Consider the following 18,065-nt stretch of genomic DNA (forward strand, 5'->3'; position numbering starts at 1 on the left):
TATATATATATATAAGAGTAATCTAGTAGTATATATATCTTTTTATAAAATCTTAAGTAGTTTTACCTTAGGCCTTTAGTTATATAAGTATACCTTAGTTTAATACTATAAATAAGATATGTCTTAAGAAAGGTACCTTAAGGGCACTAGTATAAAGTATAGTACCTAAAGGGTATTTAGATCTTATCTACTATATTCTAGTAATAGGTCTTAGAAAGGGCGTGTCTTAAGAGGTAAAGGTAGTACTATTAATAGTACTAACAATAAACCTCTAACCCTAACCTAACCCTGACCCTATCGACACCGTTAAGGTCGTCGTGGCGAGGACTACATAACAAAATCGATTTAAACGTTTAGCTTATTATAAAGTTATAGTAACGAGAAGATTTGTACTATATACACTTTCGTCTGCCTTAATCCCTTCGTATGTTGTCTTGCCTGTTGTGTTATTGTACCTACATGCTAGGCAGGTTACTAAGTCGACAATCTAAGTAATCCACGTATGACCCTGTTCTCTTGTAATGACATCTTCTAAGACTTCTAGGCAGTTTCCTTCGCGTGTCCCTCTAACTTTCTAGGAATGAGTGGAGGCGGGCCAATGCCCTGCTCGCCGTTTAGAAGATGCGATCCCCCTCTCGGGCCGTTGTTGTTCTCTAAGATACGCAAAAGCTTTGCCACCACGTCGGAATTTCCAACCCCGTGCACTTCTCTGTGCACGGCAAGTAAGTCCTGCGTCCATGCGCACTTTGAGTGAGGGAGTCGGATGTCATAGAGAAGAAGAGCTTCTTGGAATTCTGGTGGGTAGTAGCCCGCGTGTGCCCAATCTAGAAAGAAAAGATGACCGGCCTTGTCAAGTATCAGATTCCTCGGATTCAGGTCCATGTGACACATGACCAGTTGATCAAATGCCCCAATAAGACTTCCCTCTCTAAAGAGTTTCGCAGTCAGCCACTCTTCCAACTCGTGCACAGAGCTGAACTTAGTATGAGCACCATACACACTGAAGAGTCGTCCCCGTGCAGTGTTCTTTACTGGACCTGGGACTGTGCTGCAAAGACGAGCCAAGGAAATGAGAGCTTGCTTGATCTCATTCTTGATATGCTGCCGCTCCCGCTCTGTGCGAGTCTCCCATTTGATATGGTCGAGACGCTCTCCATCAATGTACTCCATAACAATGTACTCAGACTGTCCATCGGATAGGGTTCTGTAGACACGTGGCAGTCGCACATAACTTTTCTTGAGAACCTCTTCCATGTTTGCGACCTCCGCCTCTACAGAGATATCCATTTTCATAATTGCTGTAGACGTGACCTTCACTACATGAGGGCGATCGTTGGTGCAGATGCCTCGACCCAAAGCTTCAAGTTTCCAAGCTCCTATCAACTTGTCATCGGTGATATCTTTTAGATCTCTTTCTCCCTCAGGATAAGCCATATTTTCGAGAGTTGCATAGCATGACACCGCCAGATGTCGGAATCGCGGCTTGTGGCTTTTGTCGAAATCTAAGTCTAAGTTAGGCAGAATTACGAGCCGGAATATTTATCATACCTGTATGAATAGCTGCCGATATTGCGAGGATTCTTTTTCCCTTTAGGATCTATTTATTGGTTACAGTAGCTATAGGATGGATTTTTTTGTGGAAATCTCGCGCTTCGCCAAATCAAACCAGAGCAGGTCAGACGCGCGGCAAATCAAGTGAATCTTATTGGATCATCCATTAGCTTCGTCTCCCCTTTGAGACTGATTCTATTAGCCTACATGACAGAGGCGTGAAGGTTGAAACCTGACCTACTTTTTACGATTTGGCCCATTGATAGAGGAACACCAAAATCTGAAGGTCTTTGCACTTTTGTATTAGTTTTTAGGACGTAGGGAAATTCTGCCATTTTCGCTCTAAAAAGGGTCGCTTTTTGTCGGATATAGAACGGGCTTATTAGGGTCCTATTACCAAAGATCCGTTGTACCGATTTGCCACCTTTACCTGTATATAGCCTCTCTAGACCCTACCTTCAACTCTTTAATCAAGTCCTTTCCTCCCGTTTTGACACTTTTCATTTGTCCGCGCGTTCGTCACAAATTTGGTTGCCCATTCACGCATTTCGAGTCAGTTAATGGAACCTTATTCTATCGATCAAAAATATTGCCCGCCTGCCACAGACTCGAACAAACGTTGTTGAAACAATCAATTCAATTCCAAATAAAATAGAAAAGCCAAATCAGAAAAGCGATCAAGCAATCAGCAAGTTCCTAGAGGCTCTGATTCGTCCTCCTCCATACCCTCTGAGCCACCGCCCAAGTTCTTCTACCCCACCATTTAATCTCATGATCACTTCCCTTTCACTATGTGTAGAATGTCCCCTGTGTCATCTCTGGAGTTTCAGCCATTCGGTTTCCTCTGTGATCATACGTCTGAGATACAGCATCCCAAGTCTCGCGTCCGGTTCCGCCGATCCAACTTTGCTCTTTGAAATAGTCCGTTACTTTTAGAGTGCAGGTATTACGTGTATGTCTTGATGGACCATAGTGATACTTTTCGTAGCCTTTGTAAAGAATTCCCCGTACAACGTCCCCGACAGTCAAGTTCGGCTGAGCGGGGAAAGGGATGCTGAATACCACGCCACTTGACAATTCGTATGTCAAGTTTGATACTATAAGAGTGTCTGGCATCAGGGTCATATCGAGCCGAATTGATTGGCGTTCTGAAATTCGAAGATAAACGGCCCAATGATTAACAAGAACGCTACCGCTAGCCGCTGTTGGGTTTGGAGAGTGTGCAGCCAAAATAACGTGGGTTACTACTAAGTCGTAGGTTACATCAGTCATGCCAACATACCGAGGATTACTCATGGCTCTAAAGAGATGTTAGTATAAGATATTTGTAAGCTGGCTGATCCTCCTTACAAGTTTCCTCGAGAGATATGCTTTTCAGATGTGGCAGTATTTGACAATAGTGTGCTCCGTACTTGTATCATCAGTCAAGTACTCGTACTAATCACCTATAGTACTTACCAGGTTCAGAGGGCTAAGAGGAGATGAAGTCAATAAACGATATAGTATTTAGTAATGCTGTAGTAAGAAAGTTTGGGTGACAGATAAATAAATCTTGGAAGTCTTAAACCGGACGAACGTTTGATATTATACATTTTGTACGCCCTTTTCAACTTCTAATAAAGCCACCGGTTAACACAGTTCGAATTTTTGTGTGTTCGAGGTTCTGCTTTTCGAACTTTACTACAGCCAATGATTAGGTGTCTCTACTAGAGGGCCACAAGACTAGTATTCGAACAGAATAGACCATGGCGCCTCTGCCATAGACATGAGTCTGTTCAGCTGCCTGCGACGCACTGACGGTAGCTGGCTTGATTCCGGACTGTCTTGTATAGGCGTTACGCTTGTTTCGTGTTTCAACAATCTAAGAACTCATCCAACAAGACAAAATTAGAACCCGCGCCTGGATTGAGCCAAAAAGGATCACCAGAATCGGCCAAAATCAGAACCGAGAAAAGTGTACGCCAAAAACGACCTATCGTGCTTAATTGCCCTGAAGTTCGAGTCACGATGTCAGTTAGATTGACTCGAGGGTAGAGTTGATAGCTCTATCTCTGACTGTTAGCCTGGTTAGCTAGTCTAGGGCCATGGTCGGCGGTACGGTTCTTCTTACAAGACGGCGAATAGGATGATGAAGTAGGTTTTCTAAAATGAAGAGAATGAAACCATAGCAAGTAACTCTAAGGGTCCGGCGTTCGATCCTAGCCAACACGAACGGAGACAGAACCTTTACAGGGAGTTGTCTCGAAATAGGCTCGAGACAGTTGCAATGTCACAACGATGTGTTTAGGTTAGGCTAAACTCGGCTTTATTACTTATTAGCATGTATCCTATGTCTGTCGGAGCCTCATTTAAAGAGGGTAGTACGCAGTTATACAGACTTGATTAGCAGCCGTTCCCTCTGCTGTTAGAGTTGGCGGGGAGATTTGAACTAGTAGGATCAGCTCCAATCATTCGAACATTCGAACCGCCTCTCAAACCTCAACTCAGAGACCCTAACGGCGCAATTCGAGCTCCCTATTACTGTTCTCTTAGTGTTGGTTGGTGCGGCCAAGCAGCAGGGACCAGACTTTTTGGTTAGTTCCCCGCCAATAGACTTTCTTATTAGAGGAGCCTATAATCTAGCGAACCCACGTGACCGCTTATCCGTATTTTATGGTTGATTTTAAAGCCTTCCAGAATTGATGACTTACATGCTGCAGATTCTAGAGGTGGCTTTGAGGCCTAATTGAGCAAGATATGAAGAATTGTCGAGCTGGGGGATCACCTACCGGGATAACGGATCCCGTTCCCCTAATCACCAACTGATCCCTGCCGCATATAACAGGGATCGTTACTCTCACTCTCCCCTTTTCAAGAGTCTCTGTTAGACCCTGTCAGGACTGTTGGATATTCAGGCTCTCAGGCACCTATCGCGCCTTTACCTCTCCTCTTTTTTGAGTATATAGAGCAGTTAGCTACCTACCTTTCTAGTCAATTCAATCCTGTTCTAATCTACTTGAAATCGCCCTGTTATTACCACCTCTTTTGTGATATAACCTCCCATTTGTTTGACAAGAATCCCAAATAATTAATTTTCTAGAATTCGGCCACCTATATGCGAACTCACGTGGTTCCCTCACAAAACGGGCCCGAGGATAGGGTTACAGTGTGTTGGTTATAGTGATCTAGTAAGGCAGGAAAAGTTGCAGTACCTATTACTTTGAGGGGGTTGTATCACTACAATAGCAGAATGCGTATACTCACTAATCACAAACCATTGTCATTCTGTATGCAGTTAGTGTCACAGAAGCTGTCCTAAAAACATTTTTGTTGAATATAGGCGGCTAGTGCCGTGCCTCCCTGGGTCGGCCGCCCGAGGCCAATGGCCCCAGTGGGCCGCACAGGAACCAGCGACCGTTACGGAGGGAATGACCTGCATTAAGGAGTCATAATCCTAGGTAGACTCCGTTACAGTATGCCCGCATGCAGAGTGATCCTGCAGTGGTCGAGCTGATGACGCAGCACAACATTAAGCAGGGAGAATTCAGTAGGATAGAATAGTAGAGAGCTGCGCAAGACTTAAGGCGTTCGGCTTTGAGGTATGATAATTGAACCAAGCTATTTTTTAACCATGAAAAGGGGATCCAGAATCGACCCTGCTTTTACCTAGATTTCGATATTCCTTTCTGATGTGCGTTATCGATCCTAGAGCCAGTAACTTCTCTTTCACTGTTAGGGTTTCACCTTAGACCGTTACAGGAATCAGAACTGCAGAATGGTTCGTATTCAACTGGGCACTGCTAGGGCCATGGATCCTATATACATTGTACCTCAAATTCTTGATTGAGTTCGCGCTCAACGCTGACCGCGAAATATACAATTGATACGATTACCTTTTTATCGAGACCTAACGCAGTAACGAGTGGTTAACAACTGTAAAACCCATATGAATTTTCTAGTATTCTATCTGGAACTTAAATTGCAGAATTGTACCGCTAATAGAATCCTGTTGATTGAACAAGCCAGACTAGAGAACTGGTCATTTTATCCAAAGATTCCTAAGACTTTTTTCACGACACTTCCTCTCTCTAGCTTTCGTGGATTTCTTCTGGTTCCGCACTAACCTTTCGTAAAGCATCTATCTCCTGACAGTATTGTTTTCTAGTACTCTAATCCTAGGTCGCCCTCGTCGAGTTGTCGTTTCTCAAATACTGAATGAGCCATACGCCTCTCTCGATTGGCTCTAAGTTGCTCGATTAATTCCTCGCGCGTCTTGATTGCCTTGAGCAGGTTGTTGATATGCTGGATACAGTTGTTCGTGACTAGGTGGTATTCCGTATTCCCTATGAGCAAAACCTCGCCTGCAACTAAAGTTAGCATTTTTGTTCTAACAGGTTCCTAGTAAGAAGCCAGTCACCTTTGATCGAAATGTCCGTGTAAGTCAAGCTTCCATCCACCTCCCCCTTATACCTGTATTTCCCAATTTTGCAATCCCACTCCGGCTTGTTTGCCTGGAATTTCTTATTGGTGTCTGCATCTGCATAGATCTGGAACATCTCTGCCTGTACGTCAAGATTCCCGGGGGTTCCGGTAATCCTCGCGACTATAAGACGCTGGTGTCCGAAAATGGGGCCTGCCTTGAATGCATATGCGTGTCCGGCCTGCATGCCTTTTTTGAACTTGGATAGCGCCTCGTATTCCGCGCTGTTGGCTGCAACCGCAATACTGACGAGGTATGCTAGTGACAGGAGAAGGAGTTTGATGAATTGCATTGTGGGGTTTTGGGTGTGGGTGTAGCTAGAAGGTGCGCTGAAAAGGTCGCTATCGTAGGAACTTGGAAAGGTATTTCTGATTGTAATAGAGAATCTGTGTTGGCTTGATAGGTTTCCAAGAGCGAGAAAGGACAGAGCATTTATACTTTTTTGTCCACAACTGTTTTCATCAAACGAAAGAATTCCTAATCTTCTTCGCCCTCCTCCTCGTGATCCTGATCTGCTTCCTCCAAGACTTCATCGGCATGGACAACGCTGATTCCAACGCTGATGCCACCGTCTAAGCTTCTTGGTCTCTCCAAGCTTCCTCCTGACTTCCTTCATCGCCAGGAGAAGCATAGTTGTAACTATGGAAGGACCACGAGAAGCATTAGGATTGGAAGCCGTCTGGGCACACGCAAAAGCTACCATAGATAGTTACTATCCTTTGATTGACGGGGCGTGTGTACGGAGGGAGTGGTTTCACGGGTAGACCGTAGGGTGGTTAGTGTGTATCAAGAATGTCGTAAAATCTGATTACATAATTCTAGTATATGCTTAAGTCCTTGATCTACCCAATCCTAGCTGCCTGGATAAGCTTATTGAAATTAAAGTTATACGATCTCCCGGGGGGTGGGTTGGGGAGGCTAAGCTGCGCGGCAGAATTCTTACCAGTGCGTTCTGGACTATAGACCCACGACGGCTGTGTTTTGCTTCCAGCTCCTGAATGGTTTACTGCAAAGCACTACACGGTAAAATGCGCCACGTTGCATGATCATGCATGATCAGATATCAGTAGTGAAAATCCTACGGAATACATGCGCAGCTCTGTAGCGGTATCCTCGGGGCTGAAGGCTCTGCGCCACATGGGGTGTTCGTGTTCGCTTATTTAAGGCTTAGACCATAGAGCCGTGGCCGTCTTCGCGACGCAGCAAGCTTGAACACCTCTACATCCCCCTCAAGACAAGAAGTCTATCGCAGGAATTTCCATACAACCAACAAACAAGTCACTTTGATTGCCAGAAGATTCACCTAGTTATCTGACCCTTAGAACAGCAGCTATGACCGCATTACTCTCTGGAGTCGGCCTCAAGGTTAGGTCTTTGTTTAAAAGCCAGAAGCCTCTTGACACGTGGGTTAAAACTGCCACTACTGGTTCGTTGCATTCTTTCCTTTGGCGCCGAGCAGTGTTGTATACTGATCCAGGAAAGATGACGTACAAAAAGCCCTTACTGAAATCTTTATCAACGGCAACGAGGAACAAAATTTTGGGCCCGCTCTTACACCCACCGAGCTCTCTACTTTCAAAAAGAGCTTCCAGTCTCTCTCTCCAGCTGATACTGGAATCTCTGAATGCCTCAGCTTCTACGCTGGATACCCTTTTCAACCGTTACCGTTGCCGCTTTCGAGCGATAGCCTGCTTCGCGCGGTGGTGGCGCTTACAGGGAGAGATGAGAAGGCTTTAGATCGCAGAGACGTGGTGAGAAGAGGAGGGGAAGATAAAGTCTTGAAGCGGGGAAGGACTCAAGACGACAAGCTAAGGTTACTGTAAGTACGAAATCTTTGTTATAAACCTCACGGCTTTCTTTCTCTCTTGGTTGTCCCATGGATTTGTAAGCTGCTGCCGAGGCACGTATCAAGAGTACTCACGAGCTTATGGGAAGTTGACTAAAAGCAATATCAATATCTCATCTTATGCAATTTAGACTGAGTATTTACTGACCTCTTCTTTTTCAACTAGTTTTTGTGCTCTCTCGGGTGGAGAGCCAACACAGGAGGATATCCTTGATGTGCTTTCCCTCGTGCAACCTCGTCCCGACATGATTTACGGACCCTGGGGACATGAACAGCTTCGTCCTATGGCTGCAAGATTGGCGCCTCAAAGTCCCACGGCTACATCCGCGACTAAGGAGCTCGGGATTCCGAAAGAGAAACTTGTTGCGTTCATGAAGGCGGTTGACTTCGAAGGTCCAACGGTCGAGGGGGATGTTATTAGTTTAGAGATGTTTAAGAACATAGCCAATGAGAAGGTTAGTCTCTGCCATAGCTATTAGGTACATTCACCAGCTAACGTATACTCTATAGCCTGGCTTCCTTGATGCTGTGTCCCGAAAAGCTGGTATATTCCTTTCGAATCCTTAAAGGATCAGGAGAGAAGAAAGTCTGTCCTGGAAGTTTCTCTAGTCTAAATAGCAAAGGAGTAATCTGAATGGCAGCATAACGACTCTGGATTGACGACTAAATGCATGTATATATTTATATAAGGTTACTAGCGATGATGGTGTATTACACACTGAGAATTAGATGCCGCGGTGATTGCTTTATAAGATCAAATTCACCTATAGGCAAACTTGTTGTTAGCATCTAGTAGGGGCTTAATTTACCCTTTATTAATGGTTGAAAACTTACTGTTTGTGTCCCTTTAGAGCAGGATCTCCTATCAAAAGTAGGTTTAAGCTGTGTTCGCAACCAGGATTCAATGTACTAACATATATACTAACCATTATAAAGAAAATAGCAGTGATTTACTATCTATTAATACTATTATTTCTGTGGCGGGTCAGAACTCGGTACAGGGTCATTGCCTAGGTACGTGACCTAACGCCTTCGTTATCCTGACCGAGGCTCGTAGAAAGGGACTATCGTTAATTATGCCCAAGCGAGTAGAGTTTTCCAACTCTTTGTACAAGGTTCCTTTTTCTTTCTTAGAGTACTCTCCTTGTAGAGTTGGTCTAGAAAGCCTTAGTAAGTTCATTGTGGGCCTTCACATCTACAAAGCTAGTCAGACCAACTTGCTAAATCCGCCATCACATATCTGATGTTAGAAGCTTCCTCTTCTCGGCCTAAAGGTCTGACTTTCCCGCTGGAAAGCTCGTTAACCAACCGCCTAGGGTATGTGTAACCTGCTTTAGTGTGTTGACAAATGCAGGTCACTATCGTCACTCACTATCATTATTCAGCATCTATTCGTCCTGTAGATACCAATTGTGACTGATTAGTTATTTCAAAGATAACACTTAAAAAGATTGAGCATCCTTACGTCGTAACATCGCCTTACTCGTTTTACAAAGAAGATGTGAACATCCCACTGGGTGTGACTGTCTATATAAAAGCTGTCTAGGCAGCACTTCTGCTCTCTCTTCGGAATTCAACCAACCATCTTTTTCTGCTTTTTTCGATACTCAAGCCGATTATCATCTCTTATTTGCTTCAACTCTAAAGATCAAATTCCTTGCCATCTCCTCTACTTCAACACTTAAACCGGTTTTGGCAACCCAGTACAATTTCTCTTTCACATCATTCCTCAAATCTCGACGATAAACAAGTCAAACAGGAAAGGCCATAGCGGACACCACTCCAGAGGCAGATACAGCCACAGCGACATACGCGAAGAAGAGGCTCCACCCGAAGTGTTCAGCCTGACCCTGTCCATCATAGTGTACAGAGGTGACCCAATTGATTCACAATTGAACCGCTACACAACTTTCTACTGGCTTCTTCTCATTTGATAAAAGATTGAACGAAACTAGACCTCCACAACAAAGTGCAAAATTTGAGCGTGGGATTCCAGTTGCGACAACTCAATCGAGTCCCCCTAGGACTTGACCATACGAAAAGAACTCGACAACATACTCGACAACACTCCTATCAATAACAATGAACAATCCTGGAACTGTCAACATTGGACTAGTGATGGTTTGAGGAGACTGGAGGAGGCCGATATTATACCGAAGAATATTGTCAATAACGCCACAGATCAGATTGTTAATATCGGTCTCCCCTCTCCAACAAAACGCGGGGTGGAGTACGCAGTTGCGCTTTTGCCAATAGCATCGAATATGAATCATTCTTGTGTTTCAAATGTATGAATTTTCTATACAATCAAATCCATTCCGTTCCATTGCACTCCTAAGCGTCAAAACCAGGCGACGCATAAACCCAACAGCGATGGCCGCATGGTCCTCCACGCCTCTCGCGACATCGCACTAGGTAAAGAATGCTGCATTACCTATTTCGATTTAGTAGCGAATGGTTTCATTCGAGGAGAGGAAAAGAACAGTTGAGAATGTTTTCATGTCTACTTGTGCGTGTGAGATATGTGTGGAGAAGGGTGGGCGGTGATGTTGTGATGTTGCTAATAAGATGATGAAGCGCATAATGTATCTATTAGAGTTTAGACAGGTAGATAGAGGGTTGGAAATATATGCCAAGCGCTGGCTGTAAGCTAACTGCTAGTAATAAGGCATGCGTGACTATCGAGGGTGAAGAAAGAAACTGTCATAATAACTGTTTTAAAGCTCTTGCACAGGTAAAGCTGCACATGCTTCGCACTGTCTTATGTTAGCTAACGTTAAATAAATAGGCAGTAATAATAATACCGTACTAAGTCCTGAAGATTGCTTATCGTGAATCAAACAATGGGTGGTATTACAGCACATGTACAGCTTCTGGTACTTGGTATTGCATTCGCTGCACTGAAGAAGTATACATAAGACGCTGAGCAGCTTTCTAGCATAGGAGTAACTTACTAAGCGGCCACATTCGTCGCACTCTGACTATACACAAATAAATCAGCCATCGTTTGTATCAAAAGAAAGCTACCCTTGTAGATTGGATCAAAAGAGCAAAGATCCAGCATGCTCGGACACGATCGGCAACAAATAAATAGCAGCTTACCTTGGTACCCGCACTATCGAGACCTCTTGCATTGTTTTCCTTGTAACAGTTTGGTCCGCCGAATTGATAGCAGTTTTCACACCACCACTTGTTGCACCTTACACACCAACGGTGCTTTAGGCAACTGACGCAGCGAGCATAAAATGGTAAGGGGGCAGTGCGCGGGCCGTTGGAAGGAACTTCTTGGGCGACTTTGATTAATGATGAATGTAATGGTGGTGGTGATAGTAGTGGTAGTTGGTTTACCGTGGAACCAGGACCTTCAGGCGAAGAATGGCATATATGGCAACCCCTAGGACCGAGTGCCACGCTGGCGATAGTTGGGATGATATAGCGAGGATTTGGATATGTGTGTCTTGGTGCTCTGCATAGAACAGCATCCCACACTAAGACTCCCTGGGTGGCTCTAAGTAATGCAGAGTATAGGAACTCGAACTCTGGAGGTTGAAATGCTACTTTGGAACGAAGATACCAAGGGTTCGGGTCCTCGTCTGCGTCTGATGCCACAGGTTGATCGCAGAACTTTCCCGATACTGATGGAGGGCCAAAATAATAGATAGCTTCAAGACGGGGACTGTCTAAGCGGCGTCCACCCCTGAAAATGTCATCGATCAGGTGCTGGAAATCGAGTCGATCGAGACCGCGCACATCGATGAGGGAAAGTAGACGGATCTGACATGCGTGGTCGAGCAGGATATCTCGAACCATATCCACATGAACATATTGCCGGTCCAAAATCAGGGTCTGCACTGTTGGCAGCAGATCCCGTTTCCACGATATATTGGCAAGTTTCTTAAGGGGCAAACAATACCTCTCCCGTTCTTCGACGCTGTGGCCATGATCATCAACTACAGTATGCGGTTCATAGGGCTCGAGCTCGCATAGGTGATATGGCACCCCACGAACAGTTGAAAGATCGAGACGCTGGAATGCATTTGGGTCGCTGCAGATGACCTCGTTGAACCTACGCGACGTGACTGAGAGGTTGAAGAGAGCCGAGATCGATAGGTAGGGAGCTAATTGAGCGAGTACAAGATGGTTTGAGAGGAGATCTATGAGACTGGTTGGAATGTGTGTGGTCATTGTTTAAAGACAGCCGTTGCTTACTTGATACTATACAGACCACCTTGGGTAGGTATTGTCGATACTATACAGAGCACCTTGGGTGTTGTTCTTGTGTAGAATGGCCAAGCTGGCTTCGCTAGCGGTTTACATAATTAATGACTCAGCTTATTCCTGTACTGCGGCTCGGTCCGCAGGATCTGTGGATCTGTGGATCTGTAACATCACGACTTGGTCCGAGACACAATAGAGATGGAAAGAGGATGAGGCTGTGTTGTTCTCATCTCTTATTCCTCTACATCAGAATGGCTGCCCCTAAGCTCGGTAAGTCCAACTTTATATTTACAGGCACTATCTAGAGTACTCAATGCTGCTGTGCCCCTCAGGAGCCATTCTAAAACGGTTATAAAAATAGAACAACCTCCACAGCCAGTGATCCTACAACAATTCCTACAGGTAGCCCTACATCCTTTAGGGTTATTGGCTGTCGAAGCTCTTGAATAAGGTATATATATCAATATCTTTTACCTACTCAGTCAGACATTCAAACATCATCTCTTTACTTATCTACCCGAGACTACCTCTTACACATTTCCATTAAGCAACTCAGAATTCTTTGACTTCATCCCACAGTCAAACTCGTTCAACGCCATCATGTTGCTCAGCTCTTATCTGACTGTCCTCACCGCCCTCGTGACGGTTACTGTCGCGATACCGATGCCGGCGCCGCCCAAGCTGTCAATAGACACTAAGAACGTGCCGGCGAATCGGCCACCTACCCCCAATTACGACTGGCCGAAAACCATCACAGATGGCGAAAGGCGCCAGCGTCACGGCTCAGAGAGCCCGACTGTACTACCCGGCTCTCCTATCGGCGATCCAAAGAACTACCAACCCGGCCAGCATAAGCACAATAACTCCCCGGCATCAGGACACTAAAGGCGCGCCGCGCTCCGTCGTGTTATAGGCGATGAGATTATGGCGTGATATACAGAATTTGAGGTAGAGACGGAGCCTGAGTCATTGAGTTGTCTGCGACATTGTATAGTAGGCGTTGTTCGGGGGAGGCGGGGCCGTGTGGCCGTGCAGTGATTCCTACCAGACTGCAGAGGAACAGGAGGCCACACATGGAATATGGTTTTCACTAGAGGCGTTGGGTTTGTAATATAGGTACTCCAGGGAATTCTTAGCTGCCAATTTCAAAAAAAAAGTTTTGAGGTTTATCCTAAGTTCTAACATTACTGGTAGAACCTGAAGTTGTGATTCATCCAGTGAGTCGTGACAAATCAGTAGCTAACATAAAATAACATTCTGCTAGTCTGGTAGTATTTACCCTACGTCAAGCCAGCTTATGCTCTGGACAATGATACGGCGTTGTCCTCCTGCTTGAATCATCGCTCTTTCCGAGGGGCACTTGTTCCCGGAACACAAGAGGCTCAAGAGCTGGAGCTACATCGCCTCAGCCAAAGAGGTTTACTATCAGGTTACAGGTACACTTGTGATTGATTTAAATGTTGAAGATACCTAGCCACAAGGAAAGGAAGTAATATGCCAAAATCACAGACAGAGGTTATAAGGGTTTAGTAAGGTAGACACTTAAATTCTTTATGCATAGACCTGCTAACTCTATAGAGGATACGTACTAGACTTAGCAGCTGTAGTAATTGTAGACATCTAAGGCACCTAGGTATATAAAATAGCAACTGACATCTATTTCTCTAAAGTGAGCAATATAATAATCATTGAACACCATTGTCGTTCCGACTCGTTCGACAAGGTAAGAAAAAGACAAACCTGTTGTAGAGGTACACTATCTAGGGAGTTGGTGACTCGATCATTTCTTGAATATCTAAAACCCCTTTAAGTTTCTGCACGACTCGATCAATTACTGGAGCTTTGCCTCGGGAAGAGGCACTGCAGAATACGGTGCACACTTCCAGAAATCTACGATCAAATCGTCCCATGTCATGCAATTGTGGGTGTGCCCTTCGACGTAGGGCTGAATGTAACGACGAAAACGTCTTCTATCTTTAAGCAGGATCTCAATGGAATAGCTCTCAAAATCTTCGGTGATCATCAACGGTCAATCCCAGAAGCCGAGAGCCTGACGATGCTGGAGCCCAAGATCCGTAGAGTTCTCCTGTTATACCTGTAGCAGCGTTAGCACACAGATTGCCGGCGGCACTCATGACTCACCCGCACGCTCATTTCACTCCCAATTAGATACGCTACAATGAACTCCCGTCCCGTGACCGTTTTGGCTGCAATGCCCAATGCTGTAAGGTAAGCATAGTCTGAAGGTTCCACTCCGTTACATGGCCGCCCTTTCATCAAAGATTCAAAATCACCCATATCGATGCCGCGCGCCATGACCCCATTAGCGAAAGCTGTCGCTGGTGCAGGCACATTATTTCCGTGAGTCAGGAAAGGACTCTGTGGTGCACAACCCTACTCACTCACTTGCTGCACAATCTGAGGGCCGAGTTCCCAGCCCAAACCTGTCACAGTTTCTATGCGTTCTGATATATCGGATCAGTCATTTTCGAAAGGGCTGATACCAGTTCAGCTGCGAAATATGATAGGATGTGAAAGAGTTACACTCTCGGGATTGATAACCAAGGATAGAAGGATATCGCTACTTATGCTCTTGGGCAAGATATAGAAATGACTATAAGATCAAAGCAATTGAATAGTAAAACATTCCAAACGGAACACGGACTTGAGATAGAGATCTCCATGTTTCGTGGGTTGCATTCCGACTGTAGTCAAACTCCGACGGAATTCAACCCATCATATGGCTAGACCATACACCGTCGGGCAGGATCAGAGCCATGGTGGGGTTGCGGGGTAGAGCGAACTAGTAGATGTCTTGCAGGGGAGACAGGTACATTGAATACCATAAAAACATCATCCAGCTATCAGCTTCTGAGCAAAAGGTGATACGGATAAGCCCAGGACTGATCCTCCACAAGTTCCGTGATCAAAGTCAGTAATTGTTTCTTATATCCGAGATTCGAGGGGGGACGGTGATTGTTTTTGTATCTTTCGGTCCTGGAAGCCTGTCGATTAGAGTTCCTTGGATACTATATAAGCACAATATCCAGAATGCCTCTGTGATCGCGAGTTATAAAGTGGTGTTTGGCGCCGTAATTAATAGGAACAAGACAGACGATGCTAGACATGTGATCCCATACCTGATTCAGAAGTTAATTTGGGCCAAGACCTAAAGCCTCTTCGGTGAATATGAATGTGAGCTCAGCGTTTGAACAGTATTGACGATAATGCTTCTAGGGTGTGCAACATCATGGGTTATGCTACATGTAGCATCTCTTGGCCAGTAAGTGTCATCTATTTATGCTATAAATATGATACATTTCCCATCGGTAGTCGAAGGAGACACCTTATAAGGGGTACAAGTGGTAATAGTACTAAAAAGTAATACCTTTAACTGAATGCATTTACTACTAAGATTTAAGATTCAAACAGATTTCCCTTTCTTTATATTTTATAAGTTTAATTGAGGCTACAAAGCCTAATGAAAGAACACATAGGCAAATATATTATCTCCCAACTTTAGAATTGCTAATCATTCTACATATGGTGTCGCCTTCTTATGCCCCAATTCTTCAGCAGACATCACTATTTCTTTTACCATCATAGTCAAAGTAACTACATTGTAAATCTTCCAACTACATTATTTATTTTCCAACTACTGTCCTACAAAACCACCACGCCACTCACTCAGGGTTTGCAGCGGGCCCCAGACTTTCGGTTCACAGGAACATCGTTGCTCCATGGGCGCCCGGTCTAGGATGCGGGGAATGTGGTTGCCACAACCCCACCAAGACGTTTGTCTATGTCGTCATTTCAGTTGGTGGAATATAATTGACAAAAGGCTAATTACCTACAGCATGTAGAGCATATTCCTCTTTCATACATTCTTGAGCTTTCTCTGGATTACTGCTAAATATGGCGGGTAGATGATAATTGATATTTTCCTGTAGTAGGTGCCATAGCATCATAAGGAGGAATAAGCTGTTTTATATGCAGTCAGATGTTAAGCAGCCTTCTAACTTCGAACTCCTTATGATTCAGGGGACTTGTGATAAGAATGTTGACATCATGAGCGACAGATCGCTGAGCACTTCTGATTCGTTCAGACGTTCGCCAACCACCATCACCAACCGTCATCGTTGACCTAATCGTACAATTCGTACCACTGATACCACCAGCAAGGATAACTACAAGATATGCACAGCCAAATATTGCCGGTGACAAACTCTCTGCACGGTATATATCCTGAACCCTCTGTCTGTGGCTCCTCTCCCTCCAATCCAAATCACTTTGAAAATACGATCTAGTCGCCTTGGCAAAGATGGCATCTGGTGCTGATACTATCGGTCCTGTAATTAGCCCACCTGAAGATTCCATCCCTCTTACTTCGTGGCTGACAGAGGTGGCAGCAATTCAAACCGCTCCACAATGTGTGTGAGTTTCTTCACGCCCTCCACGTCTACGCCGAGGATGCCAACAAGGGAATCACGCGATTTGTGGAGGCCAACCATTTTTGCTCCCATGCTCGAAAGGGTAAGTCAAACTCTGGCCGACCATTCCTCTCTCCCGCAACTTTCGCTGATCCAGCTTCTTCTCGGTAGATCTTCGACAGTGCCTGATCTATGACTCGAATGCGAAGGATGCTCGATTGATTGGCGTGGAGTACATGATTCCGAAGCATGTATACCTTACATTAGATCCTGAAGAGCAAAAGCTCTGGTAAGTCCATGTGTGCTGTATCTTGATACATTCAACTTCTTTCCCACGAGTCTATATGCTGACTCTCCGGTCCGTTCCTAGGCATTCTCACGAGTTCGAAGTAAAATCTGGAATGTTGGTATTCCCTAAGCCGGACGGATGGGATACTGAGGAGTGGGAGAAGGCTGAACTTGCTGCTATGAAGGAAGTAGTAGGGTTGTATGGGAAGACTTGGCATTTTTGGCAAACCGACCTTGGACATGAGGTTCCTCTTGGTATGTTGAAATGTCTCTTCTATGAAACCGAGTGCCAGTCAGCTAATTGGGCGCTTAAGGCTATCCGACTCTGATGGGCTCCTTTACACATGCAGATCAATTGCATATGGATGAAGCCCTCAAAAGGCGTGATCAGCAGTTCGGAATCAGCTATAAACAGAAGGCTGCCGCGAGAGCCGATATCCCCCCGCCTGGTGTCCATGAAAGTAAGTTCCTGAAATCGCTCCTATACTATTTGAATCCTGGACTTAATATTTGCAGATGCGGACTACTGGTGGAAATCGAATCGTTGATTGTGTGTGTAAGTGCAGACAGAGTTCAGAGTGCTGTCACTATAAGACATATAATGAATAAGCGAACCGACCCTAACGTTGCTGCTCTTGGGAGAGTAATAATCAGAACATTTAATATAGCAAGAATTAAGCATTGTTAAATTCCGATGCACAAAGATGAGAACGGTGGAGGGACGCGTAAAACCTTGCTTACAATAATATATAGGAGAAGCTTCTGATTCTATATACATCCAACTAGATGTAAAATGTATGGGGTTCATAAAGGCTAGATGCATTTGGCTGAATGCATAGTAAAAAAGTATTCATCCCAAGCTTAGGTTTTCTGTGAATAGCTCTAATATCTTAGTAGCCAGGTTATCTAAGTAGCAGCCGACAACGCTTTGAGACTTTAAGAAACAAACATCTCTGTTGAAAACTTCAAACTGCCCTCGTGGAGATTTCAAGGCGGAGGAAGATTCGAAGTAGCTGACCTGACTTATTGATATTAGCCCATCGGGGAGTTCTACAAGAACCAGTAAGAGAGAAATTTTGGGTTGAGCTCGCATGACAATATGTCCTTCATGAAATAATTCCACAGGAACTTATATCAGAACGAGCAAGATAAATATTAAAGTAACCGGCCAGCGATATAAAGAGCAGTATTCCCCGGATGCCGAGCCGATAAATCTTCATTACGGTAGGGGTAGATGTAAAGTGAGGATGTTCTGGACTATAAAGGGGTGTGG

At 44.8% G+C, this 18,065-nt stretch overlaps 7 protein-coding genes across 7 annotated transcripts; 2 read left to right on the plus strand and 5 right to left on the minus strand.

Annotated features, from left to right (window-relative positions):
- Positions 1-419: 419 nt before the first annotated feature.
- Positions 420-1,580, minus strand: M430DRAFT_36041 (hypothetical protein). Its single transcript, XM_024866855.1, is given in 4 exon segments — positions 420-928; positions 947-953; positions 1,002-1,502; positions 1,549-1,580. The coding sequence occupies 3 exon segments, from the start codon at positions 1,432-1,434 to the stop codon at positions 541-543; spliced, it is 828 nt and encodes a 275-aa protein (XP_024718754.1). The 5' UTR covers positions 1,435-1,502; positions 1,549-1,580; the 3' UTR covers positions 420-540.
- A 760-nt stretch (positions 1,581-2,340) lies between these two features.
- Positions 2,341-6,302, minus strand: M430DRAFT_20674 (hypothetical protein; the record flags this gene model as incomplete). Its single annotated transcript, XM_024864343.1, has 5 exons — positions 2,341-2,851; positions 2,902-2,962; positions 3,010-3,022; positions 5,743-5,891; positions 5,948-6,302. The coding sequence occupies 5 exons, from the start codon at positions 6,300-6,302 to the stop codon at positions 2,341-2,343; spliced, it is 1,089 nt and encodes a 362-aa protein (XP_024718755.1).
- Positions 6,303-7,231: 929 nt separating this feature from the next.
- On the plus strand, positions 7,232-8,596 carry M430DRAFT_43608 (hypothetical protein). The gene is made up of 4 exons (XM_024867631.1): positions 7,232-7,436; positions 7,493-7,829; positions 8,023-8,311; positions 8,367-8,596. Exons 1-4 carry the CDS (start codon positions 7,343-7,345, stop codon positions 8,421-8,423), a joined length of 777 nt encoding a protein of 258 aa, XP_024718756.1. The 5' UTR covers positions 7,232-7,342; the 3' UTR covers positions 8,424-8,596.
- Positions 8,597-10,169: 1,573 nt separating this feature from the next.
- On the minus strand, positions 10,170-12,061 carry M430DRAFT_260715 (hypothetical protein). The gene is made up of 4 exons (XM_024865344.1): positions 10,959-12,061; positions 10,811-10,837; positions 10,666-10,756; positions 10,170-10,612 (listed from the first exon to the last, which is right to left on the minus strand). Exons 1-4 carry the CDS (start codon positions 12,039-12,041, stop codon positions 10,560-10,562), a joined length of 1,254 nt encoding a protein of 417 aa, XP_024718757.1. The 5' UTR covers positions 12,042-12,061; the 3' UTR covers positions 10,170-10,559.
- Positions 12,062-14,103: 2,042 nt separating this feature from the next.
- On the minus strand, positions 14,104-14,853 carry M430DRAFT_29357 (hypothetical protein; the record flags this gene model as incomplete). Its single annotated transcript, XM_024865869.1, has 4 exons — positions 14,104-14,160; positions 14,217-14,407; positions 14,477-14,539; positions 14,832-14,853. 4 exons carry the CDS (start codon positions 14,851-14,853, stop codon positions 14,104-14,106), a joined length of 333 nt encoding a protein of 110 aa, XP_024718758.1.
- A 730-nt stretch (positions 14,854-15,583) lies between these two features.
- M430DRAFT_260728 (hypothetical protein) lies at positions 15,584-15,997 on the minus strand. The gene is made up of 2 exons (XM_024865345.1): positions 15,929-15,997; positions 15,584-15,874 (listed from the first exon to the last, which is right to left on the minus strand). Exons 1-2 carry the CDS (start codon positions 15,940-15,942, stop codon positions 15,730-15,732), a joined length of 159 nt encoding a protein of 52 aa, XP_024718759.1. The 5' UTR covers positions 15,943-15,997; the 3' UTR covers positions 15,584-15,729.
- Positions 15,998-16,395: 398 nt separating this feature from the next.
- M430DRAFT_29358 (hypothetical protein) lies at positions 16,396-17,340 on the plus strand (the record flags this gene model as incomplete). The annotated part of the gene is made up of 6 exons (XM_024865870.1): positions 16,396-16,425; positions 16,475-16,607; positions 16,676-16,793; positions 16,875-17,047; positions 17,107-17,253; positions 17,309-17,340. 6 exons carry the CDS (start codon positions 16,396-16,398, stop codon positions 17,338-17,340), a joined length of 633 nt encoding a protein of 210 aa, XP_024718760.1.
- Positions 17,341-18,065: the final 725 nt, after the last annotated feature.

This window comes from Amorphotheca resinae (assembly GCF_003019875.1).
Source record: "Amorphotheca resinae ATCC 22711 unplaced genomic scaffold M430scaffold_9, whole genome shotgun sequence".
Classification (NCBI taxonomy): Eukaryota; Fungi; Ascomycota; class Leotiomycetes; order Helotiales; family Amorphothecaceae; genus Amorphotheca; species Amorphotheca resinae.